Source organism: Salmo salar, chromosome ssa14 (assembly GCF_905237065.1).
Source record: "Salmo salar chromosome ssa14, Ssal_v3.1, whole genome shotgun sequence".
NCBI lineage: Eukaryota > Metazoa > Chordata > Actinopteri > Salmoniformes > Salmonidae > Salmo > Salmo salar.
Window position 1 is genome coordinate 35520502 of NC_059455.1, and position 25595 is coordinate 35546096.

Consider the following 25595-nt stretch of genomic DNA (forward strand, 5'->3'; position numbering starts at 1 on the left):
TTAGGTTTGGGGAACCAGTGAAGATATGAGTTAGTTGTGTGTGTTCATTTTAGACTTGGATCTTTTGTGAAGAATAGTAGCTATAATTCTAAACCATTATGCTTCCTGTCAACTTAAGTGGAAGCATTTCATATTCACAAGCAGCCACAGATTTGCACGTGCACACACACATACACACACCTGAGCAGCAGAGGAAAGTGATAGTGGCAGATAGGTTATATTGGCGATGCACTTGACAATGGTGTGTAAACAGCGGAAGGCTCATAATGAGTTTAAATGACCCTGTGTACCACAGAGTGCCATAGTGCTTCTGTCTGAGACACACACGTGGGGAAGCCAGCTTAACTTCCGTTCCTTTATTTATGACATAAATAAATATTATTTAGGTAACACACTTGTCTTGCTGTCTCACACATTATATGTTGTTTCTTGAAATATTGTCATGACATCGACGGAAGATGGCGCCCCTCCTCGCCCGTCATCGCCGGCCTACTAGCTGCCACCGATCCTCTGTTTCATTTTCTGTTGGTTAGGTCTAGGTTAAGTACGCACCTGTTTTGTATTAGTTCTTTAGTGGGGGGGGGGTATTTAGTCTTGCTATGTAGGTTTGTTTTTTGTGTGTGATTATTTTACGTCAGGACAATTCGTCTGGGGAACAGGTGTTTCCCTCTGCCTGTGGGTTTTGCAGAGTATATTGTGGGCTGCGTCCCTACATTGTGTGCGGGCTGGTATTTTGGGCTTTTTGTATTGTCGCCCTGCCCTACCTAGTTTTTGGACAAGAGTGGATACCTATTAAACGTGTGTTCACGGACTTGTGTCTCCTGCGCTTGACTTCACCCCTCCTGCTTCCTTGAGCCACCTGACAGAATCACACACCCAATTGATGGAGTCAGCAGGAGCTTCAGCGCCAGCCCTGTCCATGGAAGAAAGGGTTGCCCAACACTCCGCCCTCCTCCACCGTCATGGACCAGGTGTTGGCGCGCCTGGAGAGTTGGGACCGAAGTGCTCCCGCCCCCACTAACGTGGCTGCTCAACAGCCTGCACCTCAACCAGCGCCAACAGCACCCAGTACCAGCGGGGTTAAACTCGCGCCCCCCAGGGAGTACGATGGGACGGCCGCTGGGTGTAAGGGTTTCCTACTCCAGCTGGAGCTATACCTGGCGACCGTCCGTCCCCCTCCCCCGGGAGAGGAGAGTGTCAGCGTCCTCGTCTCGTGTCTCACGGGTAGAGCCCTGGCATGGGCCAACGCCATGTGAGACAGTCCGGACTCAGCCAGGGACAACTACCCGGAGTTCACCCGCCGCTTCCGGGCAGTGTTTGACTATCCCCCGGTGGGTAAAGAGACGAGGAGCGCGCAGGACTTTGCTTTGGAGTTCCGGACCCTGGCCGCTGGAGCGGGGTGGAATGAGAGGGCCCTTATAGATCACTACCGGTGTAGTCTTAGGGAGGACGACCGCCGGGACACCACCATCACCCTGGATCAGCTGATTGACCTGTCCATCCGACTGGACAATCTGCTGGCCGCCCGCGGGCGTCCGAACCGGGCCCTGCTCATTCCACCTCCCAGCCCTCCTGCTCCAATGCCTATGGAGATAGGGGGGGCTGCAGCCAGGAAGACTGGAGTGGGAGCCCTCTCCTGCACCCACTGTGGTCGCAGAGGGCACACTGTGGACCGGTGCTGGAGGAGCTCGCCCGGGAGTCCAGAGGGCAGGCAGAGCACTCCTTTGACATCTCAGGTAAGTCAGCACCAGCCTCACCCAGAGCCCCCTGTCAGTCACATGCAGGCGTTAGTTACCTTTCCTGCTTTTTCCCCCTCACTCCCGGCTTAAGGCGCTAGTCGATTCAGGCGCGGCGGGGAGTTTTATGGACCGTGGGGTTGCCGCTAAGTTAAGGATTCCCCTGGTCTAGTTGCACCAACCCTTTCCCGTGCACGCCTTAGACAGTTGACCACTAGGGTCAGGGCTGGTCAGGGAGGTCACTGTGCCACTGGTCAGGGTAATGCGGGGGGCGGGGGGTCATGAGGAGAGTATCAGTCTCTTTCTCATTGATTCCCCGGCATTTCCGGTGGTACTAGGGATCCCCTGGCTAGCCACTCACAACCCTAAGATTTTGTGGAGACAGAGGGCTCTTAAGGGGTGGTCGAAGGAGTGCTCGGGCAGATGCATAGGGGTTTCCGTCGGTGCGACTACGGTGGAGAGTCCAGACCAAGTCTCTACCGTGCACATTCCCTCAGAGTATGCCGATTTGGCTATCGCCTTCAGTAAAACGAAGACGACTCAATTACCACCTCATCGACGCGGAGACTGTGCGATAAACCTCCAGGTGGGCGCTGCACTTCTCCGGAGTCACATGTATCCCCTGTCTCAGGAGGAGACAGTGGCTATGGAGACATACGTCACTGAGTCCTTGAGGCAGGGATACATTCGGCCACCCAAATCACCCGTCTCCTCGAGCTTCTTTTTTGTGAAGAAGAAGGAGGGGGGTCTGCGCCCGTGCATTGACTCTAGAGGTCTAAATTCCATCACGGTGGGTTTCAGTTACCTGCTACCTCTCATTGCCACGGCGGTGGAGTCATTTCACGGGTCGCGCTTCTTCACGAAATTGGATCTCAGGAGTGTGTTCAATTTGGTGCGTATCCGAGGAGGTGACGAGTAGAAAACTGCATTTAGTACCACATCTGGCCATTATGAGTACCTCGTCATGCCGTATGGGTTAAAGAATGCTCCCGTCGTCTTCCAATCCTTTGTGGATGAGATTCTCCGGGACCTGCTCGGTCAGGGTGTGGTGGTGTACATCGACGACATTCTGATCTACTCCACCACACGCGCCGCGCATGTGTCTCTGGTGCGTGAAGTGCTTGGGCGACTGGTGGAGCATGACCTATACGTCAAGGCTGAGAAATGTGAGTTCTCCAAACCAGCAGTCTCTTTTCTGGGGTATATCATTTCCACATCAGGAGTGGTGATGGAATGTGACTGCATTTCGGCCGTGCGTAATTGCCCAATTCCCACCACGGTGAAGGAGGTGCAGCGGTTCTTGGGGTTTGCCAATTACTACCGGAGGTTTATCCAGGGCTTTGGGCAGTTGGCAGCTTCCATTACCTCACTGATGAAGGGGAGACCGGTGCAGTTGCGGTGGTCGGCGGAGGCGGACAGGGCCTTTAGTCGCCTGAAGGCTCTGTTTAGCGATGCTCCAGTGCTGGCGCATCCGGATCCCTCTTTGCCATTCATAGTGGAGGTGGATGCGTCCGAGGCTGGGGTAGGAGCCGTGCTATCACAGCGCTCGGGCACATCCCTGAAGCTTCGCCCCTGTGCTTTCTTCTCTTAGAAACTGAGTCCGGCGGAGTGTAACTATGATGTGGGGGACAGGGAGTTGCTGGCTGTGGTAAGAGCCCTGAAGGTGTGGAGACATTGGCTTGAGGGGGCGCGTCACCCTTGAATCATCTGGACCGACCACCGCAATCTGGAGTACATCCGGGCGGCGAGGAGACTGAACCCTAGTCAAGCCAGGTGGGCGATGTTCTTTAAGAGATTTCAGTTTACGATCTCATACATCCCAGGTTCCCGGAACACTAAGGCTGACGCACTGTTTCGTCTCCATGACATCGAGGAACGGTCCACCGATCCCACGCCCATACTTCCAGCCTCCTGCCTGGTGGCACTGGTGGTCTGGGAGGTGGATGCGGATATCGAGCGGGCGTTACAGGCGGAACCTACTTCTCCTCAAGGTCCCGTGGGTCGTAAGTATGTCCCGCTCGGTGTCTGCGATCGGTTGATCCAGTGGGCGCACACGCTACCCTCCTCGGGTCACCCAGGGATTGAGCGGACGGTGTGTGGTCTTAGTGGGAAATACTGGTGGCCCACCTTGGTGAAGGACGTGAGGCGCTATGTCTCCTCCTGTTCGGTGTGCGCTCAGTGTAAGGCTCCTAGGCACCTGCCTAGAGGGAAATTACAGCTCCTCCCACGTTCCACAGCGACCATGGTCCCACCTGTCGGTGGATTTCCTCACTGATCTCCCGCCGTCTCAGGGGAACACCGCGATCCTGGTCGTTGTGGATCGGTTCTCTAAGTCCTGCCATCTGCTCCCTTTACCCGGTCTTCCTACGGCCCTGCAGACCGCGGAAGCTCTATTCACACATGTCTTCCGGCACTACGGGGTGCCTGAGGACATAGTCTCTGATCGAGGCCCCCAGTTCATGTCCCGGGTGTGGCAGGCGTTTATGGAGCGACTGGGGGTTTCGGTCAGTTTGACCTCAGGTTTTCACCCCGAGAGTAATGGGCAGGTAGAGAGGATTAATCAGGATGTGGGCAGGTTTCTGCGGTCCTACTGCCGGGACCGGCCAGGGGAGTGGGCGAGGTTCGTGCCATGGGCCGAGATGGCTCAGAACTCTCTTCGCCACTCCTCTACCAACCTGTCGCCTTTTCAGTGTGTGTTGGGTTACCAGCCGGTCCTGGTGCCCTGGCATCAGAGCCAGACGGAGGCCCCTGCGGTGGAGGACTGGGTCCAGCGCTCTAAGGAGACCTGGAACGCCGTTCAGGAATCCCTGGAACGGGCCAGGGCACAACAAAAGGAGAGCGCTGACCGCCACCGCAGTGAGGCCCCCATGTTTAACCCAGGGGAGAGAGTCTGGCTCTCGACCCGGAACCTGCCCCTCCGCCTGCCCTGCCGGAAACTGGGTCCGCGGTTTGTGGGGCCATTCAAAGTCCTGAGGAGAATAAACGAGGTGTGTTACAGGTTACAACTTCCTTCTTATTATCGTATTAACCCCTCGTTTCATGTGACTCTCCTCATGCCGGTGGTAGCTGGTCCGCTGCAGGACGCTGAGGTGCAGGAGGTCCCTCCACGGCGTACACAGTCCGGTCCATCTTGGACTCCAGGCGCCGGGTCAGGGGCCTGCAGTACCACGTGGACTGGGAGGGGTACGGTCCGGAGGAGAGGTGCTGGGTACCGGTGGAGGACATATTGGACCCAGCGCTGATACAGGAGTTCCACAGCCTCCATCCAGATCGCCCTGCGCCTCGCCCTCCGGGGCGTCCTCGAGGCCGGCGTTGGTGCGCTGCTGGAGCCGTGCGTCAGGGGGGGTACTGTCATGACATCGATGGAAGGTGGCGCCCCTCCCCGCCCAGGCGGCGCTCGGCGTCGCCGGCCTACCAGCTGCCACCGATCCTCTGTTTCATTTTCTGTTGGTTAGGTCTAGGTTAGGTACGCACCTGTTTTGTATTAGTTCTTTAGTGGGGGGGGGGGATTTAGTCTTGCTATGTAGGTTTGTTTTTTGTGTGTGATTATTTTACGTCAGGACGATTCGTCTGGGGAGCAGGTGTTTCCCTCTGCCTGTGGGTTTTGCAGAGTATATTGTGGGCTGCGTCCCTACATTGTGTGCGGGCTGGTATTTTGGGCTTTTTGTATTGTCGCCCTGCCCTACATAGTTTTTGGACAAGAGTGGATACCTATTAAACGTGTGTTCACGGACTTGTCTCCTGCGCTTGACTTCACCCCTCCTGCTTCCTTGAGCCGCCTGACACATATACTGTATCAAATGGATGTTTTTGACAGTACGGTGAGCATACTGTATAATATGTTCCTTATTTTTCTATCTATCACTCTCTTTCTCTCTCCTCCACACCTGGATGTTTTGTTTGTGTTGTGTTCTTAAGGGTTTACTTAACAAAAGGTGTATCTCTTATCTAAGACTGCCACTGGGTTAGAGGACCAGAGGAGAGGGAAAGAGGGAGGGGGAGGGAGGGGAAAAGAGAGGGGGAGGGAGGGAGGGAGGGAGGGAGGAGGGGGTGAGGAAGATGGAGGGAGTCCTGCAGAGAAATAAAGGTCAGCAGTAGGAGGGGGGCAGAGGAAGAAAATAATAGAAGTGAAACATATGCTGGGGAAGAGAGAGGGAGATGGGAGATAGACAGAGAGATAGAAATGTCAGCATGTGGGGGATGCAGGAGGGTTTGGGGAAAAGGGAGAAGGGATAGAGAAAGAACAGGGGAAAAGAGGTGGACAACGTGAAAATAGGAGATGGAGGTGGAGGACTACTCTAATAACTATAAATTAATAAATTGTTGCTCGTAAGGCGCTACAGAGGGTAGTGCGTACGGCCCAGTACATCACTGGGGCCAAGCTTCCTGCCATCCAGGACCTATACACTAGGCGGTGTCAGAGGAAGCCCAAAAAATTGTCAAAGACTCCAGTTACCCAAGCCATAAACTGTTTTCTCTGCTACCGCACGGCAAGCGGTACTGGAGCGCCAAGTCTAGATCCAAAAGGCTCATTAACAGCTTCTGATCCCAAGCCATAAGACTCCTGAACAATTAATCAAATGGCCACCGGATTATTTACATTGACACCCCCCTCCATTTGTTTTTTACACTGCTGCTACTCACTGTTTATTATCTATGCATAGTCACTTCACCCCTACCTACATGTACAAAATACCTTGACTAACCTGTACACCCCCGCACAATGACTCGGTACCGGTACCCCCTGTATGTAGCCTTGTTTTTGTTACTTTGTGATATTTTATTATTCTTTTTTACTTAAGAAAATATTTACCAAATAAACTAAACTCTTTCTTCAACTGCACTGTTGGTTAAGGACTTGTAAGTAAGCATTTCACGGTAAGGTCTACACATGTTGTATTCGGCGCATGTGACAAATACAGTTTGATTTGATATAATAATTTTATTGAGTAGTCAGACAAAAATACTGTACACCAGATTAAGACCTCTGTCTTTGCGCCACAGCTCATTACCTCTGAACTACACTGTGTGTGCGTACACACGTGTATGCGCATATGTGAGTGTGCAGTGTATGTGAGAGGGTGGGAGGCAAGTGAGGGACAATATAGGGAAGGACACAGGTGTGTGCCCTCCTCTCTCTCTCTCTCTTTGCACGCAGCAAAGCCTCGGATGGTGAAAGGATGGATTTTCCCTTGAGCAGGACCCTGGTCACGGTGAGTGTGAAACACCAATAAACAACCTGATTTCTCTGTCTTCTGCTACAGTCCTTCAGTCTATCAATCTTCCTACTGTTATTTCAGTATGCACACTCTTGTCTTTATATTCATTTATGTTTCCACCAATTACAGTTGAAGTCGGAAGATTACATACACTTAGGTTGGAGTCATTAAAACTGTTTTTCAGCCACTCCACAAATGTCTTATTAACAAACTATAGCTTTGGCAAGTCGGTTAGGACATCTACTTTGTGCATGACACAGGTAATATTTCCAACAATTGTTTACAGACAGCTTATTTCATGTATAATTCACTGTATCACAATTCCAGTGGGTCAGAAGTTTACATACACTAAGTTGACTGTGCCTTTAAACAGCTTGGAAAATTCCAGAAGATGATGTCATGGAATTTAGAAGCTTCTAATTTGAGTCAATTGGAGGTGTACCTGTGGATGTATTTCAAGGCCTACCTTCAAACTCAGTGCCTCTTTGCTTGACATCAATGGAAAATCAAAAGAAATCAGCCAAGACCTCAGAAAAATAATTGTAGACCTCCACAAGTCTGGTTCATCCTTGGGAGCAATTTCCAAACGCCTGAAGGTACCACGTTCATCTGTACAAACAATAGTACGCAAGTATAAACACCATTGGACCACGCAGCCATCATACCACTCAGGAATAAGATGCGTTCTGTCTCCTAGAGATTAACGAATTTTGGTGCGAAAAGTGCTGGAGGAAACAGGTACAAAAGTATCTATATCCACAGTAAAACGAGTCCTATGTCGACATAACCTGAAAGACCACTCAGCAAGGAAGAAGCCACTGCTCCAACACGCCATAAAAAAGCCAGACTACGGTTTGCAACTGGTCTGATGAAACAAAAATAGAACTGTTTGGCCATAATGACCATCGTTATGTTTGGAGGAAAAAGGGGGAGGCTTGCAAGCCGAAGAACACCATCCCAACCGTGAAGCACGGGGTGGCAGCATCATGTTGTGGGGGTGATTTGCTGCAGGAGGGCATCATGAGGCAGGAAAATGATGTTGATATATTGAAGCAACATCTCAAGACATCAGTCAGGAAGTTAAACCTTGGTCGCAAATGGGTCTTCCAAATGGACAATGACCCCAAGCATACTTCCAAAGTTGTGGCAAAATGGCTTAAGAACAACAAAGTCAATGTATTGGAGTGGCCATCACAAAGCCCTGACCTCAATCCTATAGAAAATTTGTGGGCAGAACTGAAAAAGTGTGTGCGAGCAAGGAGGCCTAGAAACCTGACTCAGTTACACCAGCTCTGTCAGGAGGAATGGGCCCAAATTCACCCAACTTATTGTGGGAAGCTTGTGGAAGGCTAGCCAAAACCTTTGACCCAAGTTAAACAATTTCAAGGCAATGCTACCGAATACTAATTGAGTGTATGTAAACTTCTGACCCACTGGGAATGTGATGAAAGAAATAAAAGCTGAAATTAATCATTCTCTCTACTATTATTCTGACATTTCACATTCTTAAAATTAAGTGGTGATCCTAACTGACCTAAAACAGGGAATTTTTACTGGGATTAAATGTCAGGAATTGTGAAAAACTGAGTTTAAATGCATTTGGCTAAGGTGTATGTAAACATCTGACTTCAACTGTATGTTATAATGATTGAAGTCATAGTTATATTATGTCATGTAATGGTAATGGGATAGAATAAGAGTGAATTCCCATTGGATTATCACTGCAAAGTGTTAAATAAACAATCCTGGTTAAATGTACAAAATTATGAACACAGTGAAGTTGAGATGATTTAATAGTGGACACAATGTGTCTAAAGCTATGCACAGCTTACGGAGCTGTGAGGGGAACGGCACCTCCGTACCTTCAGGCTCTGATCAGTCCCTACACCCAAAGAAGGGCACTGCGTTCATCCACCTCTGGCCTGCTCGCCTCCCTACCTCTGCGGAAGCACAGTTCCCGCTCAGCCCAGTCAAAACTGTTCGCTGCTCTGGCACCCCAATGGTGGAACAAGCTCCCTCACGACGCCAGGACAGCGGAGTCAATCACCACCTTCCGGGGACACCTGAAACCCCACCTCTTTAAGGAATACCTGGGATAGGATAAAGTAATCCTTCTATATATATATAGATGTACTATTGTAAAGTGGTTGTTCCACTGGATATCATAAGGTGAATGCACCAATTTGTAAGTCGCTCTGGATAAGAGCGTCTGCTAAATGACGTAACTGTAAACATTTCTTCAAGTGCAGTCGCAAAAACCATCAAGTGCTATGATGAAACTGGCTCTCATGAGTGACCGTACATACGGTCACTGTGGGGACAACGTCGTTGATGCACTTATTAATGAAGCCGGTGACTGAGGTGGTATACTGCTCAATGCCATTGGATGATTCCTGGAACATATTCCAGTCTGTGCTAGCAAAACAGTCCTGTAGCGTAGCATTCGCGTCATCTAACCACTTCCCTATTGAGTGAGTCACTGGTGCTTCCTGCTTTAGCTTTTGCTTGTAAGCAGGAATCAGGAAGATAGAATTATGGTCAGATTTTCCAAATGGAGGGCGAGGGAGAGCTTTGTACATGTCTCTGTGTGTGGAGTAAAGGTGGTCTGGAGTTTTTTTCCTCTGGTTGCACATGTGACATGCTGGTAGAAATGAGGTAAAACAGATTTAAGTTTGCCTGCAATAAAGTCCCCGGGCCACTAAGAGCGCCACTCTGCCAAGAATACAATTAAAAACAATAACAACATGAACCTAAAGAGACTTGACCTGTACACAGCTCCAAAACATTTGCATTTAATTGCCCACTTCAGATTGGGTACATGTATTACATAAATCACTATCCACAAGCTTCATTTTGAGCCTTCGCTCTGGGTAAAATAAAACCTTTGAGTAAATTTGAAATGAATAAGTTGATGGGCAAGTCTCTTAGAAGAGGTAAAAATATTGCCCCATATCGTGGTCCAATCCCATTCAAACCCTGCACATTGTAGGTCCTTCTCCCGGGTCTCCATAACAATTAGATGTTTTATATTATGAGTAACTAACCTATCATACAATGAGGACACCACTGGACATGAAAGTGAATTCAATAAAGATTGGGAGTTTGGTTTGGTGTCCCATGGTACACCGTAGGTTTTCAATGCTGTACGAAGTCTGAGATAATATTAATACAAAAAACAGGAAGAACCAGGGAGAGAATGACTTTCAGATCTTGAAAGGAACGAAGCCCTTGTATGTTGAAGATGACTTCACTACCTTGCTGAGACCATAAGGGAATGTAAAGGGCGATTAGGACGTTTTTTGCTTTATCCCAGAAGAAGGAAGGTCCTGAATTCTAATTGGATGTGACTTGACTTACTTTATTTTCCGCTAAGGCATATCCCATGAAGAGTCAAGACAAATAGTCCGTGACCTCAGCTGGAATGCCTAATAGTAGAGTTTAAAGTAGGGTAAAGAGATCCCTCCAAACGTTTTGGGGTGTTGTAAGGTGGAGAGGACAATTCCAGGACATTTCCCATTCCAAATGAAATTTCTCACCAAGATAATGTATCTACAGTGCATTCGGAAAGTATTCAGACCCCTTCCCTTTTCCACATTTTGTTATGTTACAGCCTTATTCTAAAATGGATTTTATAAAAATGTTCTTCATCAATCTACACACAATACCCCAATAATGACAAAGTGAAAACAGGTTTTTAGATAAAAAAATTAAATCTGAAATACCTTACTGACATGATTATCCAGACCCTTTGCTATGAGACTCGAAATAGAGCTCAGGTGCATCCTGTTTCCATTGATCATCCTTGAGATGTAACCCCTCCTTCCACCCCTCCTAGCTCCAAGCCCAGCCTCGTGCTGCTCCTCAACCTGAGCCTGGCCACCCTGGGCGCCCTGATCACCCTGCCCTGCGTCCCTCTTAGCGACAGCTCCCAGGACTGGGAGCTAGGGGACCGTATCTGTGTGCTGCCGGGCTTCATCACCTCCCTGATGGCCGGAGTGCATATACAGTATTTAGTCTGGAAACCTTGCCGGTGCTCAGGTACCGCATAGTGGCCCCACCTGCTAGAACACCCACCAGCCCCACTGAAGTGGAAGTATAGGAACTTTGGAATTACACTACTCATCTACACTCAGTTGTACCCACCTCCGCTATATATTCTCCTCTCTTCCGCTCTTTTAGTGCCGGTATCGTGGCAGTGATCTCGCTAGTCTCTGTCACCATGGCCATTCCCCACCTATATCCATTTTGACGGTGGGTGTATGTAGTCTGTGGCTGGGTTTCCTGATGCCAGCCTTCCTGGTCTACTACATGGCTCTGCTCCTTTGCATTGCCCTCAACTCTGGACTCATCATCAACCACCTCCGCAACAAGAAGGCCACGGCGCTCCTGATCCTCTCCACGCTGTTCTTCGCCATTATCTGGCTGCCTTACTACACCCTGGAATTCGTCAACGTCAGCTCTGCTGCCTCGCCTATCAGCCAACAATCATTCAGGCGTGAAGCGGTCTCCCGTTGCCCTTTTCCTACCTCAACTCGTCTGCTTCCCCGACACAAAGGAGTCTCTACTCTGGGTGGTGGCGTCTCTGTCGGACATCATGTTGGTGTGTTTAGCATCCTGCTGAAACCCACCCCTCTACTTCCTCTTGTCTTGCCCAGCGGTGCGTCAGCTCCATGCCCTCCTACCGTCACTGAGGAAATGCTTGGGAAAACGGCACCAGCGAATCACCCCTGCGCTGCCACTACGTTTTCCTCACCTCCTCCCGGCACACCTTGCCACTCAGGCTGATCCAGCGAGATGAGCACATACACACACACACACACACACACACACACACACAATGCCATTACACAACCGATTTTGATTACATACATGCTTACACAGTTTATGGGACAATTACTTTTCTTCTAACAGGCTATACCTTTTAGCCTACATATGTCAGTGTGTGTGTGTTTGAGACACTTTAAACAGAAGAGTTAAAGCATCATAAATGTGATGTGTCATAAAAGCAGAGGCTTAGAATCTTAGATTTCCAATCACGTTGCAATTGTCACTTAGCAACTCAGACTCCTCACACAGGGAGGAGAGACTTAGTGGGGGGCCTGGCAGAGAGAGGGGGAGGATGAAAAAAATGAAGAGAGCGTAATTCAGAGGGCTGATCAAGTGGTAAAGTGTGTGTGTGGAATGAAATTACAGTATTGAAGGCAGAAGGGCATGAAATATATTGTTATTGTTTCTCTCACAGAGAAGACAACAACATGACTGACAGGTGAGAACCATTTATGCCATCATTGAACAACACAGTTAGTATTATAAACAAACCAAGCCTCCCAAACCAATAATACTAACAATCATGAAGAATACTGATATAAGTGGACATACCATTGATCCTTCATCTAACTGGGCCTTAATTGCGTGCTGTGCATAATCTTAAAGGCCCAGTGCAGTCAAAAACGTATTTTTTCTGTGTTTTATATATATTTACACACTGAGATTGGAATAATACTGTGAAATTGTGAAAATCTGACAATGTCCTTTTAGTGTAAGGTCGGCCCCGGGGGCTGCATGCAGCCTGCGACCTGACTCAATATGGCCCGTGGAATCATGCTCAGATCACATAAAGAATTTGCGATAGTTAAGTTTTGAAAAACATATTTGTTATTCAAATTAAAAGCCCAATGAATACTCGCCTTTGTGTAATGATTTAACTCCCACCGCTTGTGGGACATTTATTTTGAAGGCACGTATAAATCACAACTGTACGAGGACAGACAATGACTGACAGGCTGACACACGTCACAGTTACAAATAGTAGCTAGCTAGAAATTGTGCCAAAAAAATGTCAAAGCTAAGTTTTTCAAAGCTAACAAAGTAGACAATGAATGCAGGGTGTTCCAGCAAGAGTGGACATCGAAATATGTCTTCATTCAGGTATCAGGGAAAGCTGTGTGCTTAGTGTGCAAAGAAAGCATCGCTGTCTTGAAAGTCTACAACTTGTTCCGACACTTCCAGATGAAGCATGCAGAGAAATATAGGAATATGTCTTCTGAGCAGAGGGCAAGTGCATCGAAAGAGTTTCTTTCTCAGTTGCAAAACCAGCAGGGACTTTTCACAAAACTGCATTCAGCGAACAACAGAATTGCGAGAGCTAGCTATGTACTGTCACACAAAATTGCTAAACATATCAAGCCATTCGCTGAGGGAAAATTCATTAAATAATGTTTAATTGACTCTGCAGCAATACTTTCCCCGACAAGGAAGAGCTGTTTGAAAATGTTCCCTGTCAAGACGAACAGTTGAAAGACAAGTTAAAGGATTTCACCTATTTCTCCTTGGCCCTGAATGAGAGCAGTGACACGGCACAGTTGTTGATATTCTTACGAGGCATAACCCCAGACTTTGAAATTACAGAGGAGCTTGCTTCAGTGCAGTCAATGAAGAGCACAACCACAGGGAAAGATTTATTGGAGGAGGTTAATAACTGTGTGGCAAAGCTGATACTGAGTTTTGAAAAGTTATCCAGTGTGACCACTGATGGGTGCATTCAAGAGATGCTCTGTAAATGTGTTCTGAAAATGAACCATGTTGTGGATACAGTCACTAAAGTGATAAACTTCATAAGAGCTAAATCTGTTAACCACAGGCAGTTTGTCTCACTGTTGGAAGAGACCGAGTCGGGTCATGCATACCACACAAACGTGAGATGGCTGTTTGGGGAAGGTGCTTAAAAGGGGGTGGGCCCTGAAGTCGGAGATTGCTAAGTTTTTGCAAATGAAAGGAAAATATGTGGATTTCCCTGAACTGTAAGATAAAGAATGGTTGGCTGATTTTGCCTTCCCCCCGTGGACATCATGACCCTTTTTTTAATTTTAAATTTGACCTTTATTTAACCAGGTAGGCTAGTTGAGAACAAGTTCTCATTTACAACTGCAACCTGGCCAAGATAAAGCAAAGCAGTTCGACACATACAACAACACAGAGTTACACATTAAATAAACAAACATACAATCAAGAATACAGTAGAAAAAGTCTATATACAGTACGTGCAAATGAGGTAGGACAAAGAAGGTAAGGCAATAAATAGGCCGTGGTGGTGAAGTAATTACAATATAGCAATTAAACACTGGTATGGTAGAATGTGCAGAAGATGAATGTGCAAGTAAAGATACTGGGGTGCAAAGGAGCAAGATAAATAAATAAATACAGTATGTGGATGAGGTAGATTGGATGGGCTATTTACAGATGAGCTATGTACAGGTGCAGTGACCTGAGAGCTGCTCTGACAGCTGGTGCTTAAAGCTAGTGAGGGAGGTAAGAGTCTCCAGCTTCAGTGATTTTTACAGTTTGTTCCAGTCATTGGCAGCAGAGAACTGGAAGGAGAGGCGGCCAAAGGAAGAATTGGCTTTGGGGGTGACCAGTGAGATATACCTGCTGGAGCGCGTGCTACGGGTGGGTGCTGCTATGGTGACCAGTGAGCTGAGATAAGGCGGGGCTTTACCTAGCAGAGACTTGTAGATGACCTGGAGCCAGTGGGTTTGGCGACGAGTATGAAGCGAGAGCCAGCCAACAAGAGCATACAGGTCGCAGTGGTGGGTACTATGTGGGGCTTTGGTGACAAAACGGATGGCACTGTGATAGACTGCATCCAATTTGTTGAGTAGAGTGTTGGAGGCTATTCTGTAAATGACATCGCCGAAGTCGAGGATCGGTAGGATGGTCAGTTTTACGAGGGTGTTTGGCAGCATGAGTGAAGGATTCTTTGTTTGCGAAATAGGAAGCCGATTCTAGATTTAATTTTGGATTGGAGATGATTAATGTGAGTCTGGAAGGAGAGTTTACAGTCTAGCCAGACACCTAGGTATTTGTAGTTGTCCACATATTCTAAGTCAGAACCGTCCAGAGTATTGATGCTGGACGGGCGGGCAGGTGCGGGCAGCGATCGGTTGAAGAGCATGCATTTAGTTTTACTTGCATTTAAGAGCAGTTGGAGGCCACGGAAGGAGAGTTGTATGTCATTGAAGCTCGTCTGGAGGTTAGTTAACACAGTGTCCAAAGAAGGGCCAGGGGTATACAGAATGGGGTCGTCTGCGTAGAGGTGGATCAAAGAATCACCAGCAGCGACATCATTGATGTATACAGAGAAGAGAGTCAGCCCGAGAATTGAACCCTGTGGCACCCCCATAGAGACTGCCAGAGGTCCAGACAACAGGCCCTCCGATTTGACACACTGAGCTCTATCAGAGAAGTAGTTGGTGAACCAGGCGAGGCAATCATTTCATGAATGAACTGAATTCTAAACTACAAGGGAAGGGCCTTCTTGCACATCAGATGTACAACCTTGTCAAAGCCTGCAAGGGAAAATGACTTGACAACACACAGCATGTCATATCAACAATATCTCATGGTTTGACACTTTTTTTTTTTACATTTTATTCATTTAGCAGACACTCTTATCCAGAGCGACTTACAGTAGTGAATGCATACATTTCATACATTTTCTTTTCTGTGCTGGCCCCCCGTGGGAATCAAACCCACAACCCTGGTGTTGCAAACACCATGCGTTGCTAAAACCATGCTCTGCCAACTGAGCTACAGGGAAGACACAGTTTGACTTCTTTATTCAACGTTTGTCATGGGGGGTTTAAACATCAAATGTAGATTCCAAATGATTAAGGTCAGTGGTGTAAAGTACTTAAGTAAAAATACTTTAAAGTCCTAAAGTAGTTTTTTGGGGTATCTGTACTTTACTTTACTATTTATATTTTTGACAACTTTTAATTTTACTTCACCACATTCCAATAGAAAATATTGTACTTTTTACTCCATACATTTTTCCTGACAACCAAAAGTACTTGTTACATTTTGAATGCTAAGCAGGACAGGAAAATTGTGAAATTCACGCACTTATCAAAAGAACATGTGGTCATCCCTACTGCTTCTGATCTGGCAGACTCACAAAACACAAATGCATCTTTTGTAAATATTGTTTGAGTGTTGGAGTGTGCACCTGGCTATCTGTACATTTTTTAAACAAGGAAATGGTGCCGTCTGCTTTGATTAATATAAGGAATTTAAAATTCTTTATACTTTTACTTCTACTTTTGATACTTAGGAATATTTTATCAATTACATTTACTTTTGATACTTAAGTATATTTAAAACCAAATACTTTTAGACTTTTACTCAAGTAGTATTTTACTGGGTGACTTTCACTTTTACTTGAGTAACTTTCTATTAAGATATCTATACTTTTACTCAACTATGACAATTGGGTACCTTTTCCACCACTGATTAAGGGTTAATGTTTGGGGTAGGGTAAAAAAAATCTAACATGAGTGCCTAGCGCTGGGATTGAACAAGCTTGCGGTTTACCCCCATCCGCCATCCTTGTCCACAACGCCCTAGCAAGCCTACCTCATGATAATAGCGCTCACTGTTACCTCGAGTGACCGGTTTTGAAGGCATCTCCCGACATCCTGGGGATGTGGACGAATGTCGAATGTCACCTTGGATCTCGAGTGACCTGGCTGGTCATATAGGCTATTTGTTAGGCCTTCAGTCGGCATAATCTCCTTCAACAGCCGTGTAACCTTGCAGAAAGACGTTCCTTGACTTATAATTGTTAATAGAGAATTGCTTGTTTTTATCTGGAGGTTGGACAAAATAACTTGGACAGGGACAATAGGAGCACATTGATGAATAGAGGGAGATGTCATTTTAACAAGGAATGACCAATCAAATCTACATACTTGGGTCTGACTCTGTAATATTATAGCAAAGAGCACAAAGGGCATCCCATGTTTTTAAAATGGCATGGTTTGACAAGCAGACTCTCTAAAGTAGGCTAATTGGATTTGAATGCGAGGCAATTCATATTTAGAGACAGCAAAAGTGGTATTTAAAATTCATTGGCATGGTGGGAATCACTTGAGCCCGAGATTGATTATGTAATCAGTTGTTTTGCATCAGGCTGAGTGCGTGTGTGTGTGTGTGTGTGTGTGTGTGTGTGTGTGTGTGTGTGTGTGTGTGTGTGTGTGTGTGTGTGTGTGTGTGTGTGTGTGTGTGTGTGTGTGTGTGTGTGTGTGTGTGTGTGTGTGTGTGTGTGTGTGTGTGTGTGTGTGTGTGTGTGTGTGTGTGTGTGTTAGTTGCACTCATTCAGTTTGAGAGAGCACGTTCAAAACCCACTGTAATCTAACAACGCAATGACATGGAACACTTACATCCAAATGTTCAATGACTAGTCTGAAAACGCACTCTGAGAAAAACAGAAATCTGCCCTATTTGCCACTTGACCCCTCTAACCTATTTCAGCCGGAAAGATCCTGCACACTATTGTTAATCAATCAACCTATTAACATGAGGAGCAGGAAGCATTTTGTCAGGCTGAGCTTGCTGTTAATGAGTGCAGTTATCTCAGTGAACTGCCTGCACTGTGATTCACACACACACACACACACACACACACACACACACACACACACACACACACACACACACACACACAATGCTCGTTCTGATGTACTGATGGGACTTCAGTACTTCCTGCAGTCAAATGACCAAATCGCCCTCTAGTGGCCTCATGGGTGGAATGTTATTTATATTTTTCATAATTTCGTAATGAATAAACTTTTTTTTTTTTAACTGCAGAAAATCCAAGGTTTCTATTTCAAACGGTTTTGTTATTTCAGTCCTCATTCAGTCCCCATTCAGGCTGCATCAGTCACTCTGAACCATAACATGCTGCCCCGCTCTAGCTGCCACTGCTGTTGAGGCTTGGGCCCAGACAGACAAAGAGATAGACAGACACAGGAGATTGCTTTATCAGACCCATAAGTGTGTAACAATTAACCACAAGGAGTAACTGGGGCTCTTGTTAATTATCCCTGGGGTGTAGTGAGTGTGTTGGAGGTGGTTCAGTAAACAGTTGTTCATGTGATGAGTAACCTAACCTTGGCTGAGACCTGCAGACTCATGGTAGCTCCCAGAGGAAATGCCTGTTCCAAAAAAGGTCCAGTTGCCAGGACCACAAATACAAATTCCATCTAGACACCGTAGCCCTAGAGCACACAAAAAACTATACAGACCTCGGCCTAAACATCAGCACCACCATCAGCACCATCAGCACCACTCCACAGGTAACTTCCACAAAGTTGTCAACGATCTGAAAGACAAGGCAAGGGCCTTCTATGCCATCAAAAGGAACATAAAATTTGACATACCAATTAGGATCTGGCAAAAAATACTTGAATCAGTTATTGTTAAAGGAATGATATATCTTGATGATAATAATCAATAATCAATTCACCTTGACTAATGCCCAAGGTTTGTAAGACAATGGGTTAAAATAATTAGGCAAGGACTCAGCTTTCTGCAAAAGGTTTCTGTAGCTTTATTCAGAGAACGTTCTGGCGTCAGGATAACAAAACAGTCATTATATAGTTCTTGCTTACTTACGCACATACATTTACACACAATCTGTTGGTGACCTGCAACCCCCATAAACTTCTCACACTGTTTATCACCTTCTGGCTCAGCCTGTTCCTTTCCTTCAAGGTTAGGAACTCTCTGAAGTTTTACTCCCTTGACCATCTGCTTCTCTAGCTCTCTATACTAATTGCATACACACATTTATTTCCCTCTCCAGTGGTTCCTGGACTTTCCGGAACTAATCAGACCAATCGATCCCTACATTGATCATTACATTGATTATTCATTAACCATGCTGTATGACTAATAATTCATCATGGTTTATTGATTCATTTACCTTTATTAGATAATTCTCTTATCAGTTATAGAACCTATTGCCCTTCATGGTTGTGAGGTTTGGGGTCTGCTCACCAACCAAGAATTCACAAAATAGGGCAAACACCAAATTGAGACTCTGCATGCAGAATTATGCAAAAATATACTCTGTGTACAACGTAAAACACCAAATAATGCATGCAGAGCAGAATTAGACCGATACCCGCTAATTATCCAAATCCAGAAAATAGCCGTTAAATTCTACAACCAACTTAAAGGAAGCGATTCCCAAACCTTCCATAACAAAGCCATCACCTACAGAGAGATGACCCTGGAGAAGAGTCCCCTAAGCAAGCTGGTCCTGGGGCTCTGTTCACAAACACAAACACTGTGACTGACCCAAACTTAGGGAAAGCTTTGACCATGTACAGACTCAGTGAGCATAGCCTTGCTATTGAGAAAGGCCACCGTAGGCAGACCTGGCTCTCAAGAGAAGACAGGCTATGTGCACACTGCCCACAAAATGAGGTGGAACCTGAGCTGCACTTCCTAACCTCCTGCCAAATGTATGACCATATTAGAGACACATATTTCCCTCAGATTATACAGGTCCACAAAGAATTCGAAAACAAACCCAATTTTGATAAACTCCCATATCTATTGGGTGAAATACCACAGTGTGCCATCACAGCAGCAATATGTGTAACCTGTTGCCACAAGAAAAGGGCAACAAGTGAAGAACGAACACCATTGTAAATACAACCCATATTTGTTTATTTATTTTCCCTTTTGTACTTTTACTATTTGCACATCATTACAACACTGAATATAGACATATTACATTTAAATGTCTTTATTATTTTTCAACTTCCGTGACCGTAATATTCACTGTTCATTTTTATTGTTTAGTTCACTTTTGTTTATTATCTACTTCACTGTTTTGGCAATGTTAACATATGTTTCCCTTGCCAATAAAGCCCTTGAATTGAAAGAGAGCAAGAGAGAAAGAGAGTGGGAGAGAGAGAGATGAGCTGTGTAGCTCAGGTATACACTAAGGGCATTCTTGGGCGTTGGGACAAGAGGGGATGAGAAGGGGGCGTGCTAACGTTTTTTTCTGTGCACAAGAAGGGCCGCTTATTCATAATACTCCCAGACGCAGGTGTAGACCAGGCTACCTATTCATATGCTCTGCACTCTTCTTCGATCAATACCTACACATCGAGACCAAGGGGCTTCGGGAGGAATTACCAGCCGGAGAATGGTTTCGCAATGTTAATTGATATTTGGTGCGGTTATTTTGTGCTCTCTCATCCATACTTCCCGAACGCAAATGACTTGACATGGATTGTGGTCGCAGTTAGGGACTTTATTTATGAAAAATAGAGGAAGAATTTAACACGATGACTGACCAGGTAAGGTGACAAAAAAATGTCAGCACTGACCTCACTGTTTTTATGTGCCAAACGTTTTCTTTGAGTTCAGTAGACTATAACAAATTACATCTTTAAGCTACATACTGGTGCGATGTATGCTACATAACGTCTTCAGCGGAAAGACTACGAGCTGGCTTGGGAGCTTCGCGATATGTGGAATTCTAGTAGCACGTGCACGCTGACAAAGCTGTCACTATGTTTACGCGCACAACTCACACTCTCAATCCGAGTTGTCTGTTGTCTTCCCGAAAGGTGCAGACACATCAATTAGTATTTGTTTAAAAAGCAGGCTCATCTCTCTTCTATCATAAATTAGGATCATTATTATGATGTTTTTACTGTATAATTACTCGACATGTTGAATTCGAAACTAAAATGTCATCATCAGTGGGCGAAATAATAGTGGGTCTAATAATTACACTATAGTGGCAACACCACCAACAGTAGCCTAGCAGCCAGAGCAATGTATGTTCTACAGTGGTAATAACATGAGCAAACAGAAGTATAGCAACAAAGCATTGCCTGTAGGCCTACAGTATTGTACTGTAGTATTTTGTTATTGCCCAATGTTGTCTGTGTTACGGTTTGACCTAGTTTCTCACCTGTCAGTCGATCCTTCTCTGTGTCTGTCTTTATTGCTCTCCTGCATCTCCTTGACAACAAAGACCGTGATTAATTAATTGCACCCTTTCAATTACTCTTATTGGTACTGTGTCTGAGTCCAGCAATACACTCTATCCCTGTGTGTCACTGAGTGGAGCTCAGCCACAGGTACACCTGCTCCTGGCTCTGTGCTGGCTGTTTGCTGGCTCCCAGGGTGAGTGCTCCAGCTAGATGAATTTCTGTATTAATATTGATGGCGGTCATCTGACTGATCTGCTGCAGTACACACACTGAATGCTCCCAGGAACACAAACTGATGGCTTTAGTTGTTGAAACCAGAGAACACTGAAGTCTCTATACTGTGTGTGTGTGTGTGTGTGTGTGTGTGTGTGTGTGTGTGTGTGTGTGTGTGTGTGTGTGTGTGTGTGTGTGTGTTGTGCGTGTTTGCATATGCACACACACACAAAGGTTTATGTAGGCCTATACGAAGGTGTATGTGTTTACGTTTTGCGTGCATAGAGCCCATAGCTTACTGTAGACATGTCTATCTGCTTTTGTGTGTGACATGCAGGAGGAGGGCTCATGGACATTTATGTTCTGGACCTATTTTCTGCTAATGCATCCCAGAGTCCCATTGTAACAGTCTTGCTTCCATCCCCAACCTGGGCTTGAACCAGGGACCCTCTGAACACATCAACACCCGCCCCCCACTAAGCATCGTTACATTTCACTCCACGAAAGCCATGGAGCGGATCTGATTGGTCAGAAGACCAATTAGTGTCTAAACGCAGCCTTTGCTTCCATAGTAGTAGGCCTACTGTGTCAACTATTTGTGTCAAATGTAACTCTTCTTCTCCTGCAAGAACATTCACTCAGCTCCATGCTCATAAGGGTCATGTCCTTTGGGGCGTGTACTCACTACCTATTTTTTTGTCTCTCTCAGTACAGTATGTTTCTTACCACCGCTCCCCCTCTGAGAAGAGGAAGCACACCTCTACCAATCAAGCACCAGCTGAGGCGGGAGGAGGCCGTATCAGAGGACCGTGATTGTATAGCAGGGATTGACGAACCATCCACACTGCCAATCAGTGACACTCTTTGCCAGGATGAATCATTTGGTCAGGCGGTGGAGGGGTATCATGGGAGTGCTATAAGGATCGTACTACTTGGGCAGAATGGGGTTGGAAAATCATCGCTGGCTCTGTCCCTAGCTGGACTGTCAGACAGATCTCTGTCGGTGGACTCTGAAACAGCCTGTGGTAAAGTTCTTCAATGTGTGTGTATATTTGTGTGTGTGCGTGCGTGTGTGGATTGTAGTGGGTGTGTGTGCAGTGTGCACGTGGTATCTACTTTATGTCAATAGCGTTATGTCAGCCGCCACAAAACACCAACATCATTCTGATTCGTGAGGTTGAGAGATACTTTTCCCATTTTCTGAGTGCACTCTAAAGGCAGAGAAATTACAAGATAGACCAAAAAAGCACTCTGTGTCACTAGGCTGTCTGAAAGGTCAGGGTGATAATAACAGCAGTCTTGGGCCAATCACTCAACCAATCAATGCTCCAGCAGAGTGATGGGCACACTGCTCTGTAAGAGGTGCTGCCAGAGACATGTCATGAAGAGTCAGACCACAAAGTATTCATTATGGTTCCTGGCAAGTCAAGGTATTTGCAACATAGCTATTTCTGGAACCTTAATGCTCTATGTGGGCCACCGTACTGTAGGCTACCTTAACCTTGTCCCATATCTGTGTGTGCTTCCAACTCCTCAGCCTATCATTGTGTAATACCAGACATAGGCCTCGGTTAACTTTAATCAATAGGCTGAATGTTTTCTTGCATATCCACCTCAAACCATTTGTGAGTGTGTGTTATGATGTGTTTGTGTATCACTTTATGTGGAAGCATTGTTGTGTATGTTCATGTGTCATGTTTGGTTACAGGAGAAGGCTACGAGCGCACAGTGTCAGTTGACGATGAGGAGAGTTCAGTCATCATTTATGACAACTGGAAACAGGTATTTAAGGCATTCTCTACACCACAGGTGTCAAAACTCATTCCACGGGGGGATAAGTGTCTGCGGGTTTTCGTTCCTCCCTTGTACTTGATTGATCAACTAAGGTCACTGATTAGTTACAAACTCCCCTCACCTGGTTGTCTAGGCCTTAATTGGACCCAAATTGAATGAAAATAACAAAAACCAGCAGACATTCAGCCCTTCATGGAATGAGTTTGACACCACTGCTCTACACTGTCATTCTACTACTGCCTATATGTTCAACTACTTCTCTCTGTACTGTCTGTCTTGTCTTGGTCTCTCTCTCTTTCTCTCTGAATGTAATTCACTTTGCCTTTATGACACTGATTGCATTCCTGTTCATGCCACTACATTTTGAATAGATAAGCCACCCGGAGACAGTGGCAGCCACAGATTATTTTACTTTTAGCCTTTTTTAGCTCTTACTTAGATAACTTGAAATTGCTTTCACATTCATGTGATTTGCTCCAATTTCTGTCTGAGTACAAATATTTGGAGGGTGGTAATGCAGATGATTTGCTTCATTAGATGTTTTGATAAATAGGCTGAATGCGTACAGTCCTCTCTTTTTTGGCAGAATTTGGAAGGGATTTTGAATGATTTTAGAATGAGATTGTTTTGTCCTATTCAAATATTTGGGGGGGCACTGAGGATTTCATTATGATAAAGTACACTTGGTAATAGTCTAATATTAACCAGGTAATAGCCTTCTATGATGATGGTACACTCAATGCTGTAGTGTGTACACATGGACTTTATACCAGATGTCCAGGAGGACTCCCTAGTTTACTAAATCTGAATTATTTAAACCTACAGATGTAGGATCTTAATTTTATCACCCTGTTGCAGGACAACTTTCCTGAAATACAGGACATTTAAAACGTGTAGTGTATTTGAGGTATAAAAAGGCTAGAAAAGTTTTTGTAATTTCCACTATGAAATGTCAGACTTGATTTTCCCTTACGAAAAATGTGTCAACCCATACAAAAATGTCCATGAATTATAATCCACATAATAATTCCCATTTCCTGTTGCAGAATGATTTTCCTGCTGTAACAAACTGGTTTAAATTAATATCCTGCATCCAATAAAAGAAAATAGTGTTTGTGACATGCTTCATGACAAAAACAGGTGTAGACGGACAGTGAAATGCTTACTTTCGGGCCCTTCCCAACAATGCAGGGAGAAAAAAAGAGAAATAATAGAAAAATAATAAAAGGTGTAATAAATACACAATGAGTAACGATAACTTGGCTATGCACGGGGTACCAGTAACGAGCCAATGTTTAGGGGTATGAGGTAATTGAGGTAGATACAGCACAGTACCTTCAGAAAGTATTCAGACCCTTGACTTTTTCCAGAATTTGTTACATTACAGCCTTATTCTAAAATTAATTAAATTAATGTTTTTCCTCATCCATCTACACACAATACCCCATAATGACAATTTTAGCAAATGTACACTACCGTTCAGAAGTTTGGGGTCACTTCGATATTTCGTAGTTTTTGAAAGAAAAGCACATTTTTTTGTCCATTAAAATAACATCAAATTAATCAGAAATACAGAGTAGACATTGTTAATGTTGTAAATGACTATTGTAACTGGAAACGGCAGATTTTTTTAAACGGAATATCTACATAGGCGCACAGAGGCCCATTATCAGCAACCATCACTCCTGTGTTCCAACAGCACATTGTGTTAGCTAATCCAAGTTTATCCTTTTAAAAGGCTAATTGATCATTAGAAAGCTCTTTGCAATTATGTTAGCACAGCTGAAAAATGTTGTTCTGATTAAAGAAGCAATAAAACTGTCCTTCTTTAGACTAGTTGAGTATCTGGAGCATCAGCATTTGTGGGTTCGATTACAAGCTCAAAATGGCCAGAAACAAGGACCTTTCTACTGAAACTCGTCAGTCTATTCTTGTTCTGAGAAATGAAGGCTATTCCATGCGAGAAATTGCCAAGAAACTGAACATCTCGTACAACGCTGTGTACTACTCCCTTCACAGAACAGCGCAAACTGGCTCTAACCAGAATAGAAAGAGGAGTGGGAGGCCCCAGTGCACAACTGAGCAAGAGGACAAGTACATTAGAGTGTCTAGTTTGAGAAACAGACGCCTCACAAGTCCTCAACTGGCAGCTTCATTAAATAGTACCCGCAAAACACCAGTTTCAACATCAACAGTGAAGAGGCGAATCTGGGATGCTGGCCTTCTAGGCAGAGTTGCAAAAAAAAAGCCATATCTCAGACTGGTCAATAAAATGAAAAGATTAAGATGGGCAAAAGAACACAGACACTGGACAGAGGAACTCTGCCTAGAAGGCCAGCATCCCGGAGTTGCTTCTTCACTCTTCACAAAAACCGAGCCATGAGGTCGAAGGAATTGTCCGTAGAGCTCCGAGACAGGATTATGTCAAGACACAGATCTGGAGAAGGGTACCAAAAAATGTCTGCAGCATTGAAAGTCCCCAAGAACACAGTGGCTTCCATCATTCTTAAATGGAAGAAGTTTTGAACCACCAAGACTCTTCCTAGAGCTGGCCGCCCGACCAAACTGAGAAATCGGGGGAAAAGGGCCTTGGTTAAGGGAGGTGATCAAGAACCTGATGGTCACTCTGACAGAGGTCCAGAGTTCCTCTGTGGAGATAGGAGAACCTTTCAGAAGGACAACCATCTCTGCAGCACTCCACCAATCAGGCCTTTATGGTAGAGTGGCCAGACGGAAGCCACTCCTCAGTAAAAGGCACATGACAGCCCGCTTGGAGTTGCCAAATGGCACCTAAAGGACTCTGACCATGAGAAACAAGATTCTCTGGTCTGATAAAA

At 45.5% G+C, this 25595-nt stretch overlaps 1 protein-coding gene across 1 annotated transcript in view; it reads left to right on the forward strand.

Moving 5' to 3' along the window:
* The first annotated feature begins 19791 nt into the window (after positions 1-19791).
* Positions 19792-25595, forward strand: part of LOC106569476 (GTP-binding protein REM 2) — a 39565-nt gene continuing 33761 nt past the window's right edge. The window contains exons 1-3 of the mRNA XM_014140858.2: positions 19792-20106; positions 21674-21989; positions 22673-22746. Coding sequence (XP_013996333.2) covers positions 20095-20106; positions 21674-21989; positions 22673-22746 — 402 coding nt within the window. The 5' untranslated portion in view covers positions 19792-20094. The remainder of the gene's footprint in view (positions 20107-21673; positions 21990-22672; positions 22747-25595) is intronic.